The following is a 21,244-nucleotide window of genomic DNA, read 5'->3' on the forward strand; positions in this document are numbered from 1 at the left end:
AAAGGTGCGTACACTGAGAAAAAAAAGTCGTATGTAGTATATTACATTTGTAAATCCTATAGTTTTTGGACTTAACGTGCAGTAAACATATAACTGAAAACGCTGTTTTATAATACTTTCTGTACGTACTTTCCGTATGAAATACTATAGGCGGTCAGAATCTCACATACAAATGAACGTATATAACATATAGCTGACGAAGGTAATATACATATATGAATGTAATATAAGGAAGACTGTTAGATATCAGACACCCTGCAACGGGATGATGTAACATCTAAGGGCAGTGCCTATGTAACGTATGCTCCGTACTGATTTTTGTAGTGAGCAAGAGTATATCGTATATTTGTACAATATATCGCTGTCCGGAGATTTGGTACGACGGAGTTCTATTACACATTCCCATCCAAAGAGTATATATATATATATATATATATATATATATATATATATATATATATATATATATATATATATATATATATATATATATATATATATATATATATATATATATATATACACCACTCTAGAGTTTCTAGGACATAATTCTGGATTTATTGTTCTGAGTTTCTTTATGGTGCTTAAACCGCAGGTTCCATGAGTCGTACTCAATAGAAATTCTTTTTAAAGGATCCTATGTTTACTTCTCACTTATTACCATTTCTCCATTATCATTCTTCTCCATTTATAATTTGGTTTCAGTTTAACGTCCCACGATTATGCTAAGAGAGACGGATGATTGAGGCGAGTGATTGGTGATGGAAGAATTGGTGGAATGAGAATATAGGAAGTAATGGGAGTAGCTCGAGAAAACCCACGGATATGATATTGTCCACCATAAACTTACTTGGCTGGGGATCGAACCAAAGATACCACGCATCAGAGGTAAGCGCTGTGCCACTGAGCCATCGTACTCCCCTTGGCTTCTTTCATTTTTATTGTGAGGCAACTAAAATGTCACAGTACAATTTGGTCTCCTGCTTAGTTTGATCTCATTGTTGTAGAACCTGCATTTTCCCATAAGAGCACTCGTAGGTTGGCTACATGTCTAACTTGGAACTTAGGTATATTCCAGTAGAGTGTACTCGCCTTCAGAACTGGAAACCCAGGTTCGATTCCTGATGAAGCTCATGTGATTCAGAACCCTAACCTTTCCTATGTTTGTAATATTGTCGAAAAATACAGGTGGTGATTGTATTTTTTATTGCCTCATATGTCTATTGATGTGTGTTGGATCAGATCAGCACCATTCAATATTCTCACTTCATATTCTAGATTACACGACATTGGTAATACATTATTGAACTTATTGATCATTGGCCCTTTGCTTTTTCACGTGTAGGGTTACTAAACTGAGAGAGATATCTTTACAGACAATGCTTTTATGTTGCAGAAATAATTTTTGCTATATATTATGTATAATACACAAATTAATACGTAGATAATCTAAGTTACTGATTTAGAAATGAGTATTTTACAATCTTTAATAGTTTTTGCTTCAAAATACACTTATCTGTAAGCAGTTGGGTAAGTTACTTGTAAAAATGTAACGCGTTACAAGTTACTTTACTTTCTCTTAAAATGTAACGCGTTAGTAACGCGTTACTTGCCCCCAAAAAGTAACTGTTACTTTACTTCAAAAGTAACGCGTTACTAACGCGTTACTTTTAGGTCCGAAATTTTAAAAATGTGAAAAAATTATGACTTCAATTTTCCGTACTACTATTACTACCGCTATTATTATTATTATTATTATTATTATTATTATTATTATTATTATTATTATTATTATTATTATTATTATTATTATTATTATTATTGCACGTTCTGAATCGCTTTATGTAAATGCAAGGACAAATTTCTACTTGATATATGAACATTTTCATATAATGTAACATTGATAAAATGCCATACTGCGTAAATGGTAGGGATGGACACGAGCGAGTTTTCTTTGACACTCGATTCGACTAGAAACAAACATCTTTGAGCTCGACCCGAAAACTCGACTCGAAAAATTTCCTCCAATTCAACTCGAGTCGACTCGAGCCAAATCCGCTGTGTAGTTTCGAGTACATTCTTCAACAACTCGTATATTACGTAGACAGTTTAATTATTATCAATGACACTACTACTACTACAACTTATTATTATTATTATTATTATTATTATTATTATTATTATTATTATTATTATTATTATTATTATTATTATTATTATTATTATTATAACAACAACACTGTATATAAAAAGAAAGATAGGATAAGATTGAATACTAAAAAACTAGTTGATTGCCAACCTCGATAGTCGTGAAGTCTAGGAGTCAAGGACATTGTTCTCGAGCTTCTGAGTTTGGGTTGAGGGTCTAGGTTGAGTATTCGGGCTCGAGCCAAACACTGTTAATTCAAAACTGCTCGGCCCGGGTTTGAATTGTCAACGACTCGAGTAGCTAGGCTCACAGCTCATTCACTATCGACCCGAACCGAGAAGTGAGCCGAGCCAACAGCTCACCCAACCGACTCGGCTAGAGCCCTCGGCTCAGTTGAGCCGAACCGAGCAAATGGCTCATCCCACCAAGCCAGCTCGAGCCGATGGTTCACCCCAAGTGAGCCGGCTCGAGCCATCTTCTCAGTTGAGCCGAGCCGAGCTAAGCTTGTTATAAAAAATCTCTCGTGGTCTCGCTATCGAGACGAGACGAGATGCGAGCCGTGTCCCCTCTCGTGAGCAACACTAAAAGTATTCCATATTACTGTTTAGTTTACATTTCTCATGGCTTTCGTTTTCCAGTGTAATCAGGCCATTATTTCAAGACGACTTAAAACGAACGAGCCATTTGTCAAACTCGACTGGACTCGAAACTCGACGCGAAAAACTGAATCGGCTCGGAACTCGACTCGAGGATATTACCTTGACTTGACTCGAAACTCGACTTGAATTCGAGTCGAGCTTTAGCTTGACTCGTGCTCATCCCTATACGTTAGAAAAAATGGTTGCTTATTATTATTCTGTTAAGCTAATTATATAATAATAACAATGTTGTTAGGTAAGATTAAAAATAAAGAGTATAGAGAAACATTACACTACTCTATAATCAACGGGACTCTAGGATAAGCAAACTGATCTGAAAGAACTCGAATATTACATACCATAAGCAAACTATTTTCTAGTAATCAAGTAGGCCTGCTCATCAGAATACAGTTTATTCATATTAACACCTTCTGTAAATCGTTAATTATGCCACCCTAGTTGTTGATAAATATTTTCCGCCGGGGTACTTCAGACACTTTACTTTTAAATTCTGTCCACCATCATCCTCAGCTCTTAAGAAAAAAAGTATTCTTTCAAATGTTCGAACAGTAAAATATTTTCGTTCTCCATCTTTATAAAAACAACACCAATCAAAGTAAAATAGACTACCGGTATCACTGCACTCCTAGTTCACTCACTGAATGTATTGATTTGGAGCTGTCAAAATCTACGACAAAATCTTCCAGGTGCTTGCAATCAGTACACGTGATTTCCCTAAGGCTGTCCTCATCTTCCAAAAACAGCAAGTGGCGCTACGAACTTACCTGTTTCTCTGTGTCTGTGACTGTCGGTCACTGACATACGTGGTTCATGCTCGATTGTTTCATTCTGAGAAATTCACTTACAGGAAAGAAACATTTGTTTCTGAAAAAAAATATACATATATTGTAGTTACTCGTCCGAAATGTAACGCGAAAAAAGTAACGCAAACTAGATACGTTACTTAAAAATTTGTAACGCGTTACCGTTACAGTTACTTTTGAAAAAATGTAACGCGTTACTGGGAAACGTTACTTAAAAAGTAACGCGTTACAAGTAACGCGTTACTTGCGTTACGTTACTTCCCAACACTGTCTGTAAGTTGGCCATATGCCTAAGGTTGCAATTTGTCAAAGTATAACGTCCCATGATTATGCTCCAAAAGTAAATAAGTGGATTATTATTATTATTATTATTATTATTATTATTATTATTATTATTATTATTATTATTATTATTATTATTATTATTATTATTATTATTGTTATTATAGAAGCAGTAGTGGAATTGGAAAGTCTGCCACTTGAACGGCCTAGGTTCGATTTCCGTTCTAATGTGGCTCTGGAGCTGTGAAGCAGTATTTGAACAACTACCTGGTTTGTTCGTAATGCTCCCCGTCAATTACTAGTATATATTCCCATGAGACAATATATTCTTTGCCTTCATTGCATTTTTCTTGAATACAACAAAACCAAACAGTACCGTACGCAGAATGTCATATGATGAAACTCCTAAGTTGATATCGTTACAGGATTTTTGTATACCTAGGTACATATCCTGATATAGTAAATATTTATTTTTTGGATAATATTTTGTTTAAGGGGAGAGTTAAAACCCGGGAATTTATCCTTTGCTGCTGGCACCAAATATTTATTTTTAATTTATTTATATCTTTCCAGTTGTTTGAAACATTTCTTTCTTCTTTAAATAGAGACTAATATTGTCTCGTTCACACACCAGTAACTATTGCTGAGAAAAACACATAGGCTATAGCACGGAGACAATGCATGACAAAGAAGACTATATAAAGAACGGTGCGAGACAGTTGGAAGGAGATTTTTCATGGTGTTCTGTTACGACAAACTTAAGGTTCATTATTTCTCTTCTGCGTCTCTTCCATTCTTTTTCTATTCTACGCTTTCCTCCCTCCCCTTCTTTTCTTGATTCTTCTTCCACTTCTTTCGTTGGCAATTTTATGGGATTGTAGTTGCTGATTTGATGAGCATAGCAGAAGAGGCCGGAGCAAGGTCTAATTATTTGTCATTATGGTCGAGATTCCCTTGAGATCACGGGTTGTAGAGTAGGAGACATCGCCCCACCAAAACATCGCCATCTTTGACTCGCAACTCAAGTACCAAGAAGAGAGGGGTATTTTATCAAGTTAAGCCAAGCATGTAATGAATGTTAAATAGAGCCATCTGGACCAATAAGATCCGCTTGTCTCCCTTTCAAGAAATAGGAGAGAGAGGGTGGTTGGACAAAGATTTCTCCCCCCAATCTACGTAGCAACCCCTCTCCTCTTCCTCTTGGGCGTGTGTACGTAAGTTCACTTCATTTCATCCTTCTTCGTTTCTTGGGCTCTAAGATTCACGATTCTTTTATTTGTTCTGTATTTTATTCTATCTATTCTTTAAGCGTTATGCAAATGGTACTCTAGAAAGAAAAAAAAATTCTACAGCTATTTAACTAGACTATATTTGAAGTTTCGCATATCGTTATGTATTTCTTCAAAATATGCTGAAATATAATAATTATGTTATATATATATAGCCAAAATCTACAAAAGAGGAGATGTGATCTATTCTTGGGAAGCGGAACCCATTAAAATTATCGCTATTTCGTATTAGCAATATTGTTCTGATAGCTGACGACAAATGTCGATAGGATGAACCTACTCGTTTTATAGGTAGCACTTCTCATAGCATAATATAGAAATCTAAAAACTTGATTGGGTTACCTTCAGACTATTGATTCAACTTGGTTTTGACCGAAGTTTTAATAGCCATCTGACTGAATTTAGCTACGTTACTGTAAATATGTCCGCAATGTGTATACTATTAATCAAACACCAATTGAAAGAGTGGATTATATAACTGATCTTGGAGTCACTCTGCAGTCTAACCTATCATTTGATATTCATGTCAACAGAGTAGTTGGTGAGGCCTTTAGGAACCTTGGCTTTGTGATGAGATTAGGAAGTGATTTTTCTAACACCGATGTCCTCAAAACATTATACATTGCCTATGTAAGGTCTAAGGTGGAATATGCAGCGATAATATGGGGTTCTGATAGTAAGAATATACAAGTAAAATCGAAAACATTCAAAATAAATTTGTGCGCTTTTTAACATATAAAGAAACAGGGATATATCCGAAATTTGAGAAGTATGAAGATCTTCGAAGCAAATATTCATTACAATCACTTGAAAGCAGGAGGACTCACTTCATTTTATCTTTCTTACATAAAATAATACATAGTACAGTAGATTCAGAATATTTACTATCAGAAATCAAACTTCACGTCCCACATAGAGCAACCAGACCCCATAATAGCATATTCCATCTCTCAGCGCAAAGGACTAATGCATTGGATGTATCGCCTGTCAGAAAAATGTGTTTATTGTATAATAAGGTGTCAGAAAAGCACCCAGAGATAGACATTTTTAGCTATAGACAGAATTTTACTCTAAATAAATAAGGTGTAGATCATGTTATATGTATTTTAAAGTATTTTGCAATCGTATTATTTTGTTATCATAAGTGTATTTTAAATTATATTATCATGATGGAAAACTGTAATTAGGCATCCGCCTGTTGTTTTCTGAAATAAATAAATAAATAAATAAATAAATAAATAATATTGGGCCTTAAGGAATATACCAGAAATATGCTTTGAGGTATATGTCCTATGTCGAGGGCTAGGTAATTCTCTTTTAGGTATCCAAAGACGATAAATTAGTCTTATTTCAGGAATCATTTGTCCTTCTATCGTAATTATTAAATCACTTTCTCGCATCCGAAAACCTAGATTTGACCCAATTTTTGAAGTTCTATTTCCCTTCAACTGATTATTTTACTACAGAAATACTTCTGCCGTTATTAACATATTAATCACTTGAAATAAACATCCTACTTTGCAGAAAGGATGCAGCGTCAAGAAAGAAAATCAGTCTCCATATTTTCAATGTACATTTCAGTATCAGGTACTTCTTCAGAGCTCCAGTAGCATTATCGGCTGAGGGTCGTGAGGGGTATCCCATTAGGACTGAAGTCTCCTCTGAAGAGCAAGGGTATATGTTTAATACCTGCTCTTGAAGTTTATATATTTTGTGAAACCTGTTGCATTGGATTGAATAGAAAAGTAAATAAGTTAACTTAGAACACCATGGAAGCAAATGTCCTGGATGGGGCGGATTAAAACAATGCAAAATAAAACGTCTACTGCCAACTAGACAGACTGGGTTCGATCCCCACCGAGAAGTGGGAATTTTGTTTCTCGTTCATGTATGGCTTTGAGGTTCGCCAAGTCTGTCTAAAATAGATGTGTCAGGCAACTTGGGTAAGTAAAGGAGGCCGAAACAGTGTTCGTTAGTTTCCTTAAGAAAATTTCCCTCAACTAACTCAAACATTTCCCTTGTCTTATCAGATTTTCCCTAGTTTGTTTAATGTCCAATTCCTATGATAGAATTATGTGATAAGATTAATTTAGCCATAGATCCATTAAAGAAAGTGGCAACCACATTTGTTTCATTCATTTGCTTTTGGTTCATTTTCTTTTTTCCTTTTTCTTTCTTTCTTTTTTCTTTTCTTTTTCTTTTCTATCCTTCTTTTTCTTTTTCATTTTTCTTTACAAAAACATACATACAAATACACCCAGCTAACAATGGGTGCAAATTATCCTACTTTGAATAGATACACACATACACATAAGTTATTGCTATTGTATTGTATTTATTTGTGAAGAACAAAGAAAATTTTAAGCATTTATATTGGTCAATCAGTCATCACAAGAAGTTCCCTGGATTTTCACGTTTTATCGAAAAATTTCCATTTTCCCCTTTTTGCTAAAAAATACCCGCGAAATTTCCCTAAATTGCGGAATTTTTCCTCAAACTACGAACAGTGGGCCGGATCATGGTGTGATAATATCTTGAGTGCCGAAGATAGGAAAGTGTAATGCCTTTATCTCCACACAAAGTCCTTGAACCTTTATGACCCGTTCCGAAAGATGGGGAGGAGAGGAGAAGGAACGTTTACTTTACTTATAGTTACTTGTTCTTAAAATGTTAGGAAATATTAGAATATTTCAGGAATACCTCAATATGCTTTGACGAAACACAATAAATGGGTTTTGTATTTATATATTTTTATGAGTAAATAACTAACAATAATAACTCTATCTGTTGTTCATCAAATACATTTAAAAAACAGGTTCTGATAGGACTGAATTTACATATTCTTAAAATAATATTTGAAGGAGAAAGATAATGCTGCCTTAAAAAAAAAATACAAAAGCATTTATTTGTTTTTATTCCCTTGTCTACTAACAGCTTAAAACTTCTCACTTATACTAACAGTAACATGTCCGCGTGAATTAAACCTCGTTTTTTTTATCCCCTCGCATCAATTAAATTACACTAAAAAAAGAAAAAGGAATAGAAAAGAAAGATAGAGAGAAAGAAACACTGAAAGTAAAATGGTAAGAACAAATTGAGGCAACATCATTAACCAGTGGTTAAAAGAAAAAGACACAGAGAGAAAAAAGAAGTATATATGTTTGGAGAAGATATAAAACAAGAGAAATAGTAGTAGATGTAAAACAGTAAGTAGTGATGGTGTTGGTAGAGTAGTAACAGTAAAAAATAAAAGAAGATAGGGTAAAAAAAAGGAAAAGAAGATTTGTAGATAGTGATCATTGCGTGCGGGGTTTCTATTTCGCCGTGGCAAAAGAGGTACTGGCGTAACGTAACGCACACATCAAAGATCGGAATGAGTTAGACGGGTAATGTGTTTTAAACAGAACTAAAAGGGGAGAAGTAATGAGGAAAAACTTCCCCAAGTAGGTAAAGAGGGGAAAGGAATAGAAAGAGACAGATTAACAATTCTCGCTATTTTTAAAATTGTGTTTCATGCACTTCACTTACTTTCTATCCTTTTTCTCTTCTTTCGCTATAAACGAATAGTATTTAAATAGAGAACTTCAGATTTTAAATCAACTTTTTGCTTTCTTCCATTACGTAGAACATGTTCTTTACTTCGAATAACAAGTTAATCTGCGTAAATTTTGCATTGGAAATATACGAATTTGTATTATCTTCAGAAGCATTTGTGTTATTGTACATTACTACATTCTATTTGATTCAGTAAAGGCTACATTTAATTGACTAGATAATTTGAAGTATTTTACTTTCAGATTCATTGTATTGTGTTATTTCTTGATTTTATTCAGAGTAACTCTCGATTTGACATATATACATGTAAATCTGCGTACCAGTTTTTCAGAGGATAATACATTACGTGATGTATATGAATACCTCAAAATTCCGTCTGATAGAGGTTGTGTTTCGAGTGTTAAAACAAAAGTGCATTGACTAGTTGCAAATTACTCACTTTTTTTTTTTTTTTTTTTTTAGAACACTTCCACGAGTTTGTTTTAAAGTCTCTCATCAAATATGTATATGATGATTTAATATCAAAACTATATGGTTCGTGGATCAAAGCTTAGAAGCTTAGCTCTTCAGCTCATAGTACAATACAATCAAGATCAATAAAAAAAAAATATTTCAAATCTCAGTTAATAAACAATAATAATAATCAGTGGCGTATTTACGATTTTGTTTCGGGGAAGGGGCCTTTGCTAACTTTATCCTTGCAAATGGGAAAATTCTGCAGGATATTTTATTTACTTTAATATATAAATAAAATTTCGGGGGGCTTAAGTCCGGAACCCCCCCTTAAATACCCTACTGATGATAATAATAATAGCTTCATCTCAGGAACACTGTAAGATAGCCAAGAAATAGTAATAATAACAGCAAAGATAATATAATCGAGTAATAATACGTTATAACAATATATAGATGTGATGACTGCACATAACCTTACATACTGGTGCACAAATAAACATTAAGTCCTACAGTAGCATTGGTAAAATATGGTAATAATTAGGCACATATACACAGAGCCCAAAACGACACAAAAATGCATGTCTTCAAATTTGGACATACTTTAATATGTACAAATAAATGACTTGCCTTCTAATAGTGGACATGTCAAAATGATCTACTACCTTGTTTTCATTAGTTTTGACGAATTAGTATATTATGTTTTGATCATTGGGGCAATGTTTGAGATGATTACCTGTACGTCAAAAATTGATACACATGCGCAGAAACGTAAGACGGTTGTCGTTTGTCTCTTGTTATCAGTGTTACCAATGTAGCACTTTGACGCTTGATCTAGAAATTTTTAAGGATATTTTTTTATCAAAAACAATTGGTTCATTTATCATTTAGAATAGAAATTTCGCACCTTTTAAATGTTGTCTAGTGACTAAACTAGCATTATTTCCACTAAAATTAATATTTCTAGCGTCTTCTTGCAGTGTGTTTAGTGACAGTATTATTCACGTTGTTGGCAGTGTGTTTAATATCATTACGACATGTGTGTGTGTGCCCTATTACGGACAGGTTTGACATATATTTTTATGCCATATCAACATATTTCGGGCTCTGTGTGTGATCAATGTTGACTCTCTTCTTATCATCAAGAGTAAGATGCTTATCAGTATTGTATTTTAAAAGATTTTCGTAGAATCCACTTCTCATATAGCCTCGCTGCTGAACGGGACATTAAACTCAAAATATTTTTTTCTCAAGCGTGCGTTCGGTAGGCAGCTCCACGAATCGTACCGTATTCTTCCGATCTATCACAAGTGAGGGAAAACAGTTGTATGACTTGTATATATCCCAGTCGAGTCGTCTCGTTCACTATAGTACGTTACATACCAGGTACTGTCGTGCTGCTAGTGTTCAACTTGATTAGAGTGTACTTTAGTATCAGTCTTATCTTAATAGGTTGTGTGGTTATTACACAGCATCAATTTTCAGGTTTACAAAAATATAGCTTTTTCTCACTTTCTCAAAAACTACGCATGAGGATTTACACTGACACATTATTCCGTTCACTTTAATGAGATATATCGATACGCATATGTCACTTCTTCGGATTTTTAGAAAATACACTAATAATATTGTCTACGATGAAATGTCATTTTGTAGGAACTCGAAAATTAAGCACCGCTATGTGAATACACATGCACGCAATTAAACTGGGTAAACTAAGGATAAAGTTAGCAGAGCTTATATGCAAAAGACAGTAAGATTTCCGTCCATGCATTGTTGATAGTCGCACACACCATGTTGAACCGTGATGTGCAGACTGTGTTGTCCTATGAGTGGAAATTTGAAACCATTGTAATGGTGACGAATACCAACACAGCTTATGGACCTGGAATCACCAAAATGCAGATAGTTAAGCATTGGTTCAAGAAGTTCTGTAGTATAGTGGCGATATCAGTTTTTACAATGATGATGAGAGACGACCACTAATGCGTGTGAGAAGTGACACTTTGAGGGCCGAAGTGGAAAGGAATCCAGTCAAACGGTACATCAGCTTGCTGCAAAAGATAAATATTTTTCCCAAGACCATTTCTTACCATCTGAAGGCAATAGAAAAGGTGAAAAAGTTCAATCAATGGGTGCCACATCAAATTGGTGAATAGCATAAGCAACAGCAGCTGAAAGTTAAGTGTGTTTAATATCATTACGACATGTGTGTGTGTGCCCTATTACGGACAGGTTTGACATATATTTTTATGCCATATCAACATATTTCGGGCTCTGTGTGTGCCTCTCTTAGTTTAAGAAATAAGAAGGATACACAGATCCATCGTATCGTGACGCCCGATGAGAAATGAATTGTGTATGACAGTTCCAGCAGTTCAGTGTAGTGATTGGATATCGGAGAGCCACCACGCAAGAAGCTAAGCCACCTCTCCACTCAAAGAAGATTGTTGTCACTGTCTGGTGGACTAACGCTGGTGAAGAGTACTAAAACTTTTCACAACTTAGCCAAACCATCACTGTACAGTCATACACTGCAGAAATCAATCAGAAGTTACGCCAACAGCAACAACATGGTGAACAGAAAGGAATCATTCATCAAGCATAACAATACTCGCCCACATCCACCAGTGGCAAGAACAATTGTCGGACGACTTCTTTAGTTGGGCTATGAAATCCTCTCACATCAACCACATAGCAATGATCTCAGCTTTCAGACTCGAATTTTCTTCGGGCCCTGCAAGCGCATCTCTGTGGAAAATGTTTCAACATTGCAAACACGATGAGAAATCCACTTCACAGATTCATCACTTCCAGATCTGAAATTTTATTTCGTAAGCGTATTGAGGAACTAGTCATTTGTTGGGAGAAATATGTTTCTGCTATGGATGATTACTTTAATTAAATATACGCTTTAGTAACAAACATTGCTCTTTCATTTCTTATTCCCAAAAACAAGATTTCAAAGTACACAATTTAATAAAATTTTGAAAATTTTGAGAAAGAACAGTCTAATATGTGCTTGCTGTTAAGGAATAAAAGAACTGCGTTCATACGTACTTCTTTTTATTTACTCATTTTACCCTCATCCCTCTGTTTTCAACAGAAGGCTGCTTCTCTCATTGTATCGAATTTGTCTCCAATTTGTCGGGTCCACTAAGAAGACGACCTCCTCCTCCTTTCTTTTTTGTTCGTTCTTCGATATAACAAACACAAAGAAGAAATAAAGTACGAGAAATACAGGCAAGGTGACGAGAAATACAAGGAAGCACGGGAGAGGAAATGGATGAAAGAAGATCAGCAGGAGAGGAAGAGATGGAGGACAAGAGGTGGATAATCCTCACAACAGGCCATTTGAGTCAAAATGAAATTTCCTAGAGTCAATGCCACCATGTAATAGTTTTTGTAAGGAAGTAGGCGTCCTAATGTAAATAAGAGCCATTGATCCCCCTAGCTACCCTTTGTTCGTCAGCTACCCCTATCTGAAGAACAAGGGGACGAGCCCCCTTCCCAAACCTTCCATTCTGAAGGTGGGAATTGGATTTCTGGAAGAACATTTTCAGTGATCCTGACGTGCATGTTGATTTGATATCTATGTTCTTACAGACTTATAGAGTGTTGCCATCCATGGACGTTTCTGGATATTAAAAAAGTCAGAATAAGTTCTTTTGTCATTCAATAAAGGGAAACATTAGAAAACATCTCTTCAACTTATTGAAATACCACTTACAGTGTTCGTTTTTTGTTTTTTAGCGAGTTAAAATAAACCACTCTCTTAACTCTTCATATAACACATGAACTTACAGTTTAAAATTGAAAATCTTTGAGAAATCTTTGAGTTTTACGTCCCACGGTTATGCCGGTTAGGCTAAAGGAGACGATGATGATGAGAGATGAATGAAAATGGTGGAATGAAGAAAGTGGGAGGAAACGGGAGAACTCCGAGAAAACCCACGCACACGGTGTTTGTCCACCACAAAGTTCACTTAGTTTAAAATTGAATCCAATCTCCAATATATATAATCGCCTCCACCGAGAATCGAATCTAGATCACCAGCAGCTTCGTCTGTTGTTGCTAAATACTATATCTCAAAATAAAACGGAAATTTAATTTTGGGACTTTCAATTTAATCATTGTAATTGATTTATGAATAATTTATTTACAATCCCCTTAATTATTTATTTTTCCTCTCCTCCAGTTTTTCTGTTATGTAAATCAGTGTTTAAAAACATTGTTAGAACTCAGAGAGTATCAGCTTATAACTTGGACAGAAAAAAGTAGAATGCTTTTAATAGGATCAAGTAAACAATAATGAAAGAGTTGCATTCATAGTTCCTCTACTTAGTTAGATCCAGAAGTACTTTGATAAATGACGAGTGTTCCCTCGTCAATCGCCTGCGCAGGAAGTCTGGATTCAATTCCCGGTAGAGGCTCTTGCACTTCGGATCCCACTTTAAACTGTAGGTCCACGTCTCGTATAGTCTCATTGCTGAAAGGGACATTAAAATCCGAAATAGCCAACCAATTTGAAAAATCACACTGAAAATCTGTGTTTTTCCATTGTCAGATATTGCGTCGTAATTTTTTTTTTCCTTTTCTTTCACATGAAATGTATTTATACCAGAAAATCTATTTCATTGCATAATCCACCCAATTCAACAGCATATAATGACCAGGAATGAACCAAGTATACTAGACTCTCGCTAATCCGGCCCTCAGTAGTCCGGCCTCTCAGTAATCCGGTGCATATCCAACCAAAAACACGTGCATAATGAATTATCGTGCGCATACACAACAATGCTTTATATACTGTAAGTATTCGAAATTGTCCGGTACTTCAGCTAATCCAGCACCCATATATGCCAGGAATGGCCGGATTAGCGAGAGTCTAGTGTAGCTCCATGAGTCCATAATTAAATGTTTCTAATTCATCCAATTTACGGGACATCAAAATAAATATTTCTCTATTTATGGTCTCATACATTTTAGTGATCTTGGCAGTCTTTTCATGTCATTTTCGTTTACAGCTAATCTCTTATAAAGATATCCATCCTCACATTCCATGTTTTCCCCTCTCAAACTAGGCTAAGACCAGTCACTTAGTTGCGTGTTTGATGATTGCCTGAACGAAAAGAAAAACCTGCTGAAGAGACCCTGTCCACCACCATCCGATGCAATGCGATTGCCTATTTTGCCGACTTCAGTCGAAACGATAGATCTGTTTTCAGGAGTACGTATCTTCTCTCTCTCTCTCTCTCTCTCTCTCTCTCTCTCTTCCAGCGATTCCATCTTCCAACAAGACTACTACTATTCTGCTACCACTAACACCCCAATTACCACGTGACCCAGCCTGGACCTCAAATTCCGTTCCTCATCCACTCATCCACGCCCTAGGGTTCCTCTCCCCCTTCCCTCCTACATTCATTCACTCACACATCGTCTCCCTCCTCATCTAAAGCCAACATTGCCTCCCTCCCTCTGCCCAGTCCGAAACAACTGAATAATCCATGGACTAGAAACGTTTAGGGAGAGAGGTGTAGTTGTCTGTAGGGTGGGCTCCTCTCACACACATACACATACACATACATGAGGTAGTGTTGCATTGTAACACAGTTCCCCGGGGAAAACAGGGCCGCAGCATCGAGCAAGGGCATGGGAGCTGTTTACGGAGAGCAGAAAGACAGCAGAGAGGTTAAAAAAAAAAAAAAAAACAATTGAACATACGACAATGTAGTACCTCCTTCCCCTATACAACGGAGTCTCGTACACTTTTCTCTCCGTTCTCCAGCTACCAGACAGGACGCACGTACTGTATCTGTATGTAAACCAAGTATAGCATGCATGTGTATATTTGTGTGCTGTATCTTCCTAGGAATAAAAGTGAGAAGTTCAGAAGCGGTACTCATCACGAAAAATATTTTTCCATCACAAGCTGTTCACTTGCCGCAAATTGGAAAGCTTCTGTGCAGTATGACCCTCACCTAACCTCCTCGCCCTTACGTTGCGATTATCCGATTTTATACTGCCCAACGATTGTAGCATATCTACCCTTTATCCTTTGCCTTCCACCAAACCTAATACCACGTTATTTAAAATACAATTTCATGCCAATATCCTAAACAGTTTCTTTATTTCTTTTTAAAACCTTTAATGTTGATTTTGTCATTCCTACTTCTCCCACTTCTTCCTCGCTGATTTTCCGTTCAATCTAGTTGATTTTCTTAATTCTTTGCACACATCCATTTCCAAAGCTTTTTGTTGTTTTCTTAATCGTTTTGACGTCGTCTCTACGTTTTTGTTCTGTAGAGTCTAACAGCGTACTTCACACGAAACATTCGATAAGCTTTTTTCTTAACTTTTTTTTATTTAAGAACTCACAGAAATAATTTTTCTTCTTCTAAATGCTTCTTCCATCATTTCTATTCTTGCTTTTATTTCTCATTTGTACTTCACTGATAATATTTCCAACAACTAGATATTTGTTTTCCCTTTTCCCTTCAAGATCATTTAACTCCAATCTCCATTGCTTTTGTCTTTTTATTGTTTGTTTCCATTTCCACACTCTTCACAGATTTGTTTCTTTTTTCTTCAAATTTTCTAATGCTATATTTCAGTTCAAATTCCGCAACAAAAGCTATATATATTATCTGCGAGCTGTATATGCCTTCTTTCTACTACCAATGGCCATCCTTGTATGGATGGTTTTAACTATTTCTTCTAAATATATGTAGGTCTGTATTAAATAGTATTAGGATGAAACAACGTTTCTGTCGAACTATCTTTACACATTGCTCTATTTCTTCAACTATTCTCACTTCCACTTGTCGATTCTTCATAAGCATGTGAGTTTTAAACCCAACATCTGTAGTACTAGCATTCACATTTCCCAGCTCATTCAATCAGAAGCTTTGTTTTTCTTCTAAAATATTAAACACCACAAACATTTCTGTACGTTTTTATAAAGTTTCACTTATAATTCTTAATAAGTAATAGAATTTCTCGTGTTCCACACCCTTGCTAAATAGATTTTTCCTCAACTTCTTCATTTGTTCTTACATGCAATATCCTGTTCGGTATCCAAAGTACATTTTTTGCTGCATGAATATCAAACTAATAGTTATCTAACTAATATATATCGATTCTTGGATTCGATTTTTTAACATTGTCGTTTTCGAGAAATCTAGTGTTCACTCTTCCGTTTCATATATTAATAGTGTTATTTCATTACCTTTATGACATTTTTTCTTTTTTTCTCATCTATAATAAACTCAAATTGTTCCATTATCTTTCCCATTCCTCTTTCTAGTTTAATTTCGTGTATAGCTTTCATGTATTTGCTCCGAAGTATAGTTCATCTTTCTTGTTCTTTTTTGTTTTGTTCTCCAATATCTTGACTGCTACGCTATCTATCCCTAATATCATACAAATTCTTAATATAGTATATCCTAACATCTCAAAACTTCGTTTCTTTTGATTACTGATCGGGAAGAATATTTCATTTTGGACACCCTAAAGGACACCAAAACTAACACCAATCAACTTAGGAAACCCCAAAAATTATGGATTCGACACTAATATCGGTCATTTCATATATTTTCTCCTCCCCTTCTTCCAAGTTGCGGGGCTAAATTTTGATTTGAATGGCATCGGAAGTGTCGCCGTTCTTCTCAGTGACCCCGAAAAATATAGATTCGACACTAATATCGGTCATTTTCAATCATTTTTATATATCTCCCCCTACCCCTCAAAGTTGCACCCTCAAAGTTAAATAACAAATACCATCCAAGGCCCGACCATCGTTTATGTGGAAAATTTGATCGAGGTCGATCGGGTGGTTCAGTCATTTTCATTTTTATCACTATATAGAAAAAAAACACGCCTTTGGCGTAGGATACCTGGGTTCCATTCCCAGCGGGAGCTCATGTGGTTCGGACTCCACGTTAATCAGTAGATCCTGTCTCATATAGCCTCGCTGCTTAAAGGGGCGTTAAACTCAAAATCAACTCAACTCAACCCTCTTCTGGGTTTCCCTTTTATTACTATTCCTTCTTTTATTACTATTGCTCCTTTTATTACTATAATCGTTCTTCATCCGCACATTTTTTTGTGTGTATAATTCTTTCCTCAAAAAGGAAATCTATATACGGGAAAGGAAAGGGACGTACGCAACGGATAGGTCCTGGGGATCTTGATCCCCAAAATCCGACTTTTCAGTCAATTTTTCTAATTTTAGTGCTGATTTTACAAAATTTAATATAATTCATCCACACATTAAATTTAAACCCCTCTCCCGAAATTAATTCCTGTGTAGCTGCGTACAAAAGAATAACTCACTAATTCACCTATTACAACATAAATGTGTCCTTGTGCCCTAGAGTATAGATGAGAGGTTTCGAAAAAGGTTTACTAATTTTTTTTGGATTAACCAGCTCTCTGAAACTATTAGCACAACCATGAAATTTTGTTTAAATATTTATCTTGTACCCTTGGATTCTGATGTGATGTAGATTTACGAAATATGACCCGTAAGAGGGAAAAAGAGGACTTTTTATTTTTTCGTTCTGCAGATCTACAAAACTGTTAGGCTTAGTAAGATCTGAGAAAAGAGAGTATTTTGCGGGATTTGAAAGTTTCTTTTCCTTCTCTCTTTTCCGTTCTCCAAATGTCCGAAACTATTAGGCGAAAAACTTGAAACTTTGTTTAAATATTCCCCCATGTGAATCTAGGTCGACAATAAGATGAAGTTTTAAGCAATATCGCCCTTAAGGCGAGAATCGGGAGTAAGCATGTATTCCAACAAGTAGTTTGAAACCTGAAGAGAATTATATACAGGATGTCCACATGAAACCTCCCTAACTACAAATATTAATTGTATGAAAACTATTAGTGCTAGAGAATAACGGTTTGCGGCATCTTGAAGAGCAACTCAAACTTTTTTGTCTGACTTTGTTAGGCTTCTAGTGAAGGCCCCCCTGACCTTATCCACAGTTTACTCAGATGTTTGTGCTTTGTCAGAGCCAGGCTGTCGGTTGACACTCAGCGTGGATAAAAACTTCTCAAACCATATTTTAATGGTCTTGACGTCCGGTGGGTCCTGCTGGTACTTTCGTCTGAAGTACCTTTCCACGGTAATAGGTGATTTAGTCTCAGCCAACAACAACACACACTGCGCTCTCTCTCGCATGTTGTCATCTTTGTTGATGAACACTGGTAATAAATAACAAAAATTCTTATAAACTTTGTTACTGAACACCTGCAACAAATAAAAACAATTAACAATCAACAACAACAACAACAAAACTTTGAGTTGCTCTTTAAGATGCCGCACTATTAGTTTCCATGCAATTAATATTTGTAACCAGGGAGGTTTCATGTGGACACCCTGTATGTCTTTCAAATATTTCTCTAAAACTTATTTCTGCCAGTACGAAGAACGGAAAGTGTGCAAGTAAGTAGTTATATATAAAAGAATGAAAATATATGTAATTAGCTACATATGTTTCACTCTTAAATGCAGTTACCAAGCAATAGCCACTGCTTTAAAGTAAAATTCTTGTATTAATACAGTATATTAGAGAAGACGGAAAAAATCAAAAATACAGAAGTTAAAGCAAGAAAACTATAGCAAATCGAATACATATCTTTTCGTTTTTGCTAATCCTGATGTGAAACTACCACAAAAGGCATTAAATATTCAAAGCGTCTGAAAGGGAAAACAAGTGAAAATAAAAGGTGTGGGAGTGAAATGGGAGTGGGTGGAGGAGGAGACAGAGTAAAAAGCTTACACACACACACACACATATATATATACAGACATCCATACAGTACACACTTTTACGCACTTCCATGTGTGCGTTGGTCCATGTCGACTCTGTTCTTCTAATTAGCCACTCAGCAATTAAAACGCACCAAAAAGCTTCTACTACTATACGTACATATTCTCCATGTATGTATGTATGTATGTGTGTGAGAGAGTGGAAAGCGTTTTAGTAATAATAGTAATAGTACCAATATTACTAGTACTAGTAGTAACTGACTAAGAGTGTGCGCACACGCAAGTTTCCCTCCTCCCCCCGCTAGTTTAGGTGAAATAAACATAACTGTGTACTTGTTTTCCACTTTTCAGACGAAGAGAAAACAAGTAGTAGGTAAAAAAAATACACACACACACTAAGGAAATTGTGTGCTGAGTAAGTGGAGAGGGAAATAAAACAAACCTACGTACAAATACAGAAAATAAAAAAAAATAGAATGAAAAAGTAAAAAAGTGAAAATCTAATCAACCTGAGAATTCTCAAATAACTAGATTTTGCGCTTGCTTGACCTCAGATAGATAGAGAGAGTTATATATTTCTCTCTCTCTCTCTTTCTGTTTCTCTGGATAACTGTCCCCGCCATACATACCCATCTTTTTCCTGTTTTCGTTGCGTTCAAAGTTGTGTTCTGTGTATTTGTGTTGTGGATTTACTACTGAATATTTAACCGGTACCAAACAAACCACTTTAAACTGAAGTCGCTGGATATAGTTTGTTGATGAGCACTTCCGCTTTGCTGCAGATGAACGTTACATTCCATTCCCGCCCGACCCCTTTCCTCTTCCTTTAATTCATTCTACTTCATACTAGACCTACTAGTGTACTACGTGCATACACGCATTAGCTATCTTATATATATGAGTGCATATGTGTGTGCGTGTGTACGTTAATTTGCCTTTTCTGTTTTGTCCTCTGTTACCCACCAAAACGTTTTGTGCGTTTTCTCTCCTACCCAATTTTCCTACTATTTTAGACGTTTCGTGTTAGATTCCCAACGCTAATCTTATAGGTTTATTAATTTTACAACTACGTATATTGGATGCACTCAGTGCGTATTTTTAATTTAAAATTCAATTCTTTATACAAAAACATACTATCAATTTTCTTCATATGGTCTAGCCGAAGGTTGAAGGTAATAAGAATGAAAAGTTGATACAGTCATAAACTAAATTTTAGAAGAAAAATAATATGTTCTTGTTCTACAGCTAACAATGATCTATAACCATTCAATTCACTAATAAAGCGTCGTTAAACTCCATTTACTTTCAACGCCATTTGGTTATGCCCCGTAGGCTAAAAGAGATGAAAAATGAAAGACAGAAGATAAAAGATTGAAGAATTTGTGGAATGAGGAAGTAGAAGAAAACTAGAGACATTCTGAAAAGAAAATGATGACACTATCTTGTCCTCTACAAACTCATATCCCTAGGAACAAATTAGTCAAATTTTTACCAAGAAAGTAAGAAAGTACATAGTGTCGATTTTCTGAATAAAAATAATTGTTAATTATACAACAATAATTTTATTTGTTGCCAAGAAATCAGTATGTTCATTAGGGTTTTGCGTATTTTTTGAAATGATCCTAAATTAAAAAAAGAGAATTCATCCTTCAGTGGTAGGGTTGGTAAGTATGTACACTTTTAAAAATGCTTTGTGGAAGACATTTTGAACTTTCACTATTGTAAACAATCCCCAACACCCTCACTAATGATTATCGACAGAATTTCAATATGAAGAACTTTATACTTTCTTCTATGTTGTGTACTGTTAATCTGTAGATTCAATACTTTTCATACGTAGTACGTATACATATTTGCCATAAAACACCTCTGTTCTTTCTCTTATAGGTTTTTCCTGAAGTTCTTCCTCAAGTGTAACCAGAATTGCCTAAAAAACGCGGGAAATCCCAGGGACATGAGACGATTTCAGGTAAGAATTATTTTCTTTTTTCAATTAACGTTTGTTATGGTTATTGTTACTTAAGTGTAAATTAAGGTTGAAAAATGACATTTAACTAACATTGGCAAATTAAGACACCTTCAAGCTAAAGGCTTGGGGAATTAACGAGGCGTTTCTACCATTATTAATTATGTTAGTATTGGCCCCTACTCAGAATCTATACGGAGCTATAGAGTAGAAAAAGAGCTACAATACGAATGAATTCAGTTTGTATATAAAATGTTATTTTGTAATCCGATAGGTCAAAGTACTCTGAGGTAACTAGTACTTACTGCAGCC

The 21,244-nt window shown here is 35.5% G+C and overlaps 1 protein-coding gene across 4 annotated transcripts in view; it reads left to right on the plus strand.

Annotated features, from left to right (window-relative positions):
• The window catches only part of kn (EBF transcription factor knot), a 464,407-nt gene that overhangs the window by 297,999 nt on the left and 145,164 nt on the right, over window positions 1–21,244 (plus strand). For all 4 annotated transcript variants that reach the window (XM_081766742.1, XM_081766732.1, XM_081766749.1 and 1 more), the window contains exon 7: window positions 20,854–20,935. In XM_081766742.1, the coding sequence (XP_081622868.1) occupies window positions 20,854–20,935 (82 nt within the window). The remainder of the gene's footprint in view (window positions 1–20,853; window positions 20,936–21,244) is intronic.

This window comes from Thermobia domestica, chromosome 1, assembly GCF_964235325.1.
Source record: "Thermobia domestica chromosome 1, izTheDome1.hap1.1, whole genome shotgun sequence".
In the NCBI taxonomy this organism is placed as follows: domain Eukaryota; kingdom Metazoa; phylum Arthropoda; class Insecta; order Zygentoma; family Lepismatidae; genus Thermobia; species Thermobia domestica.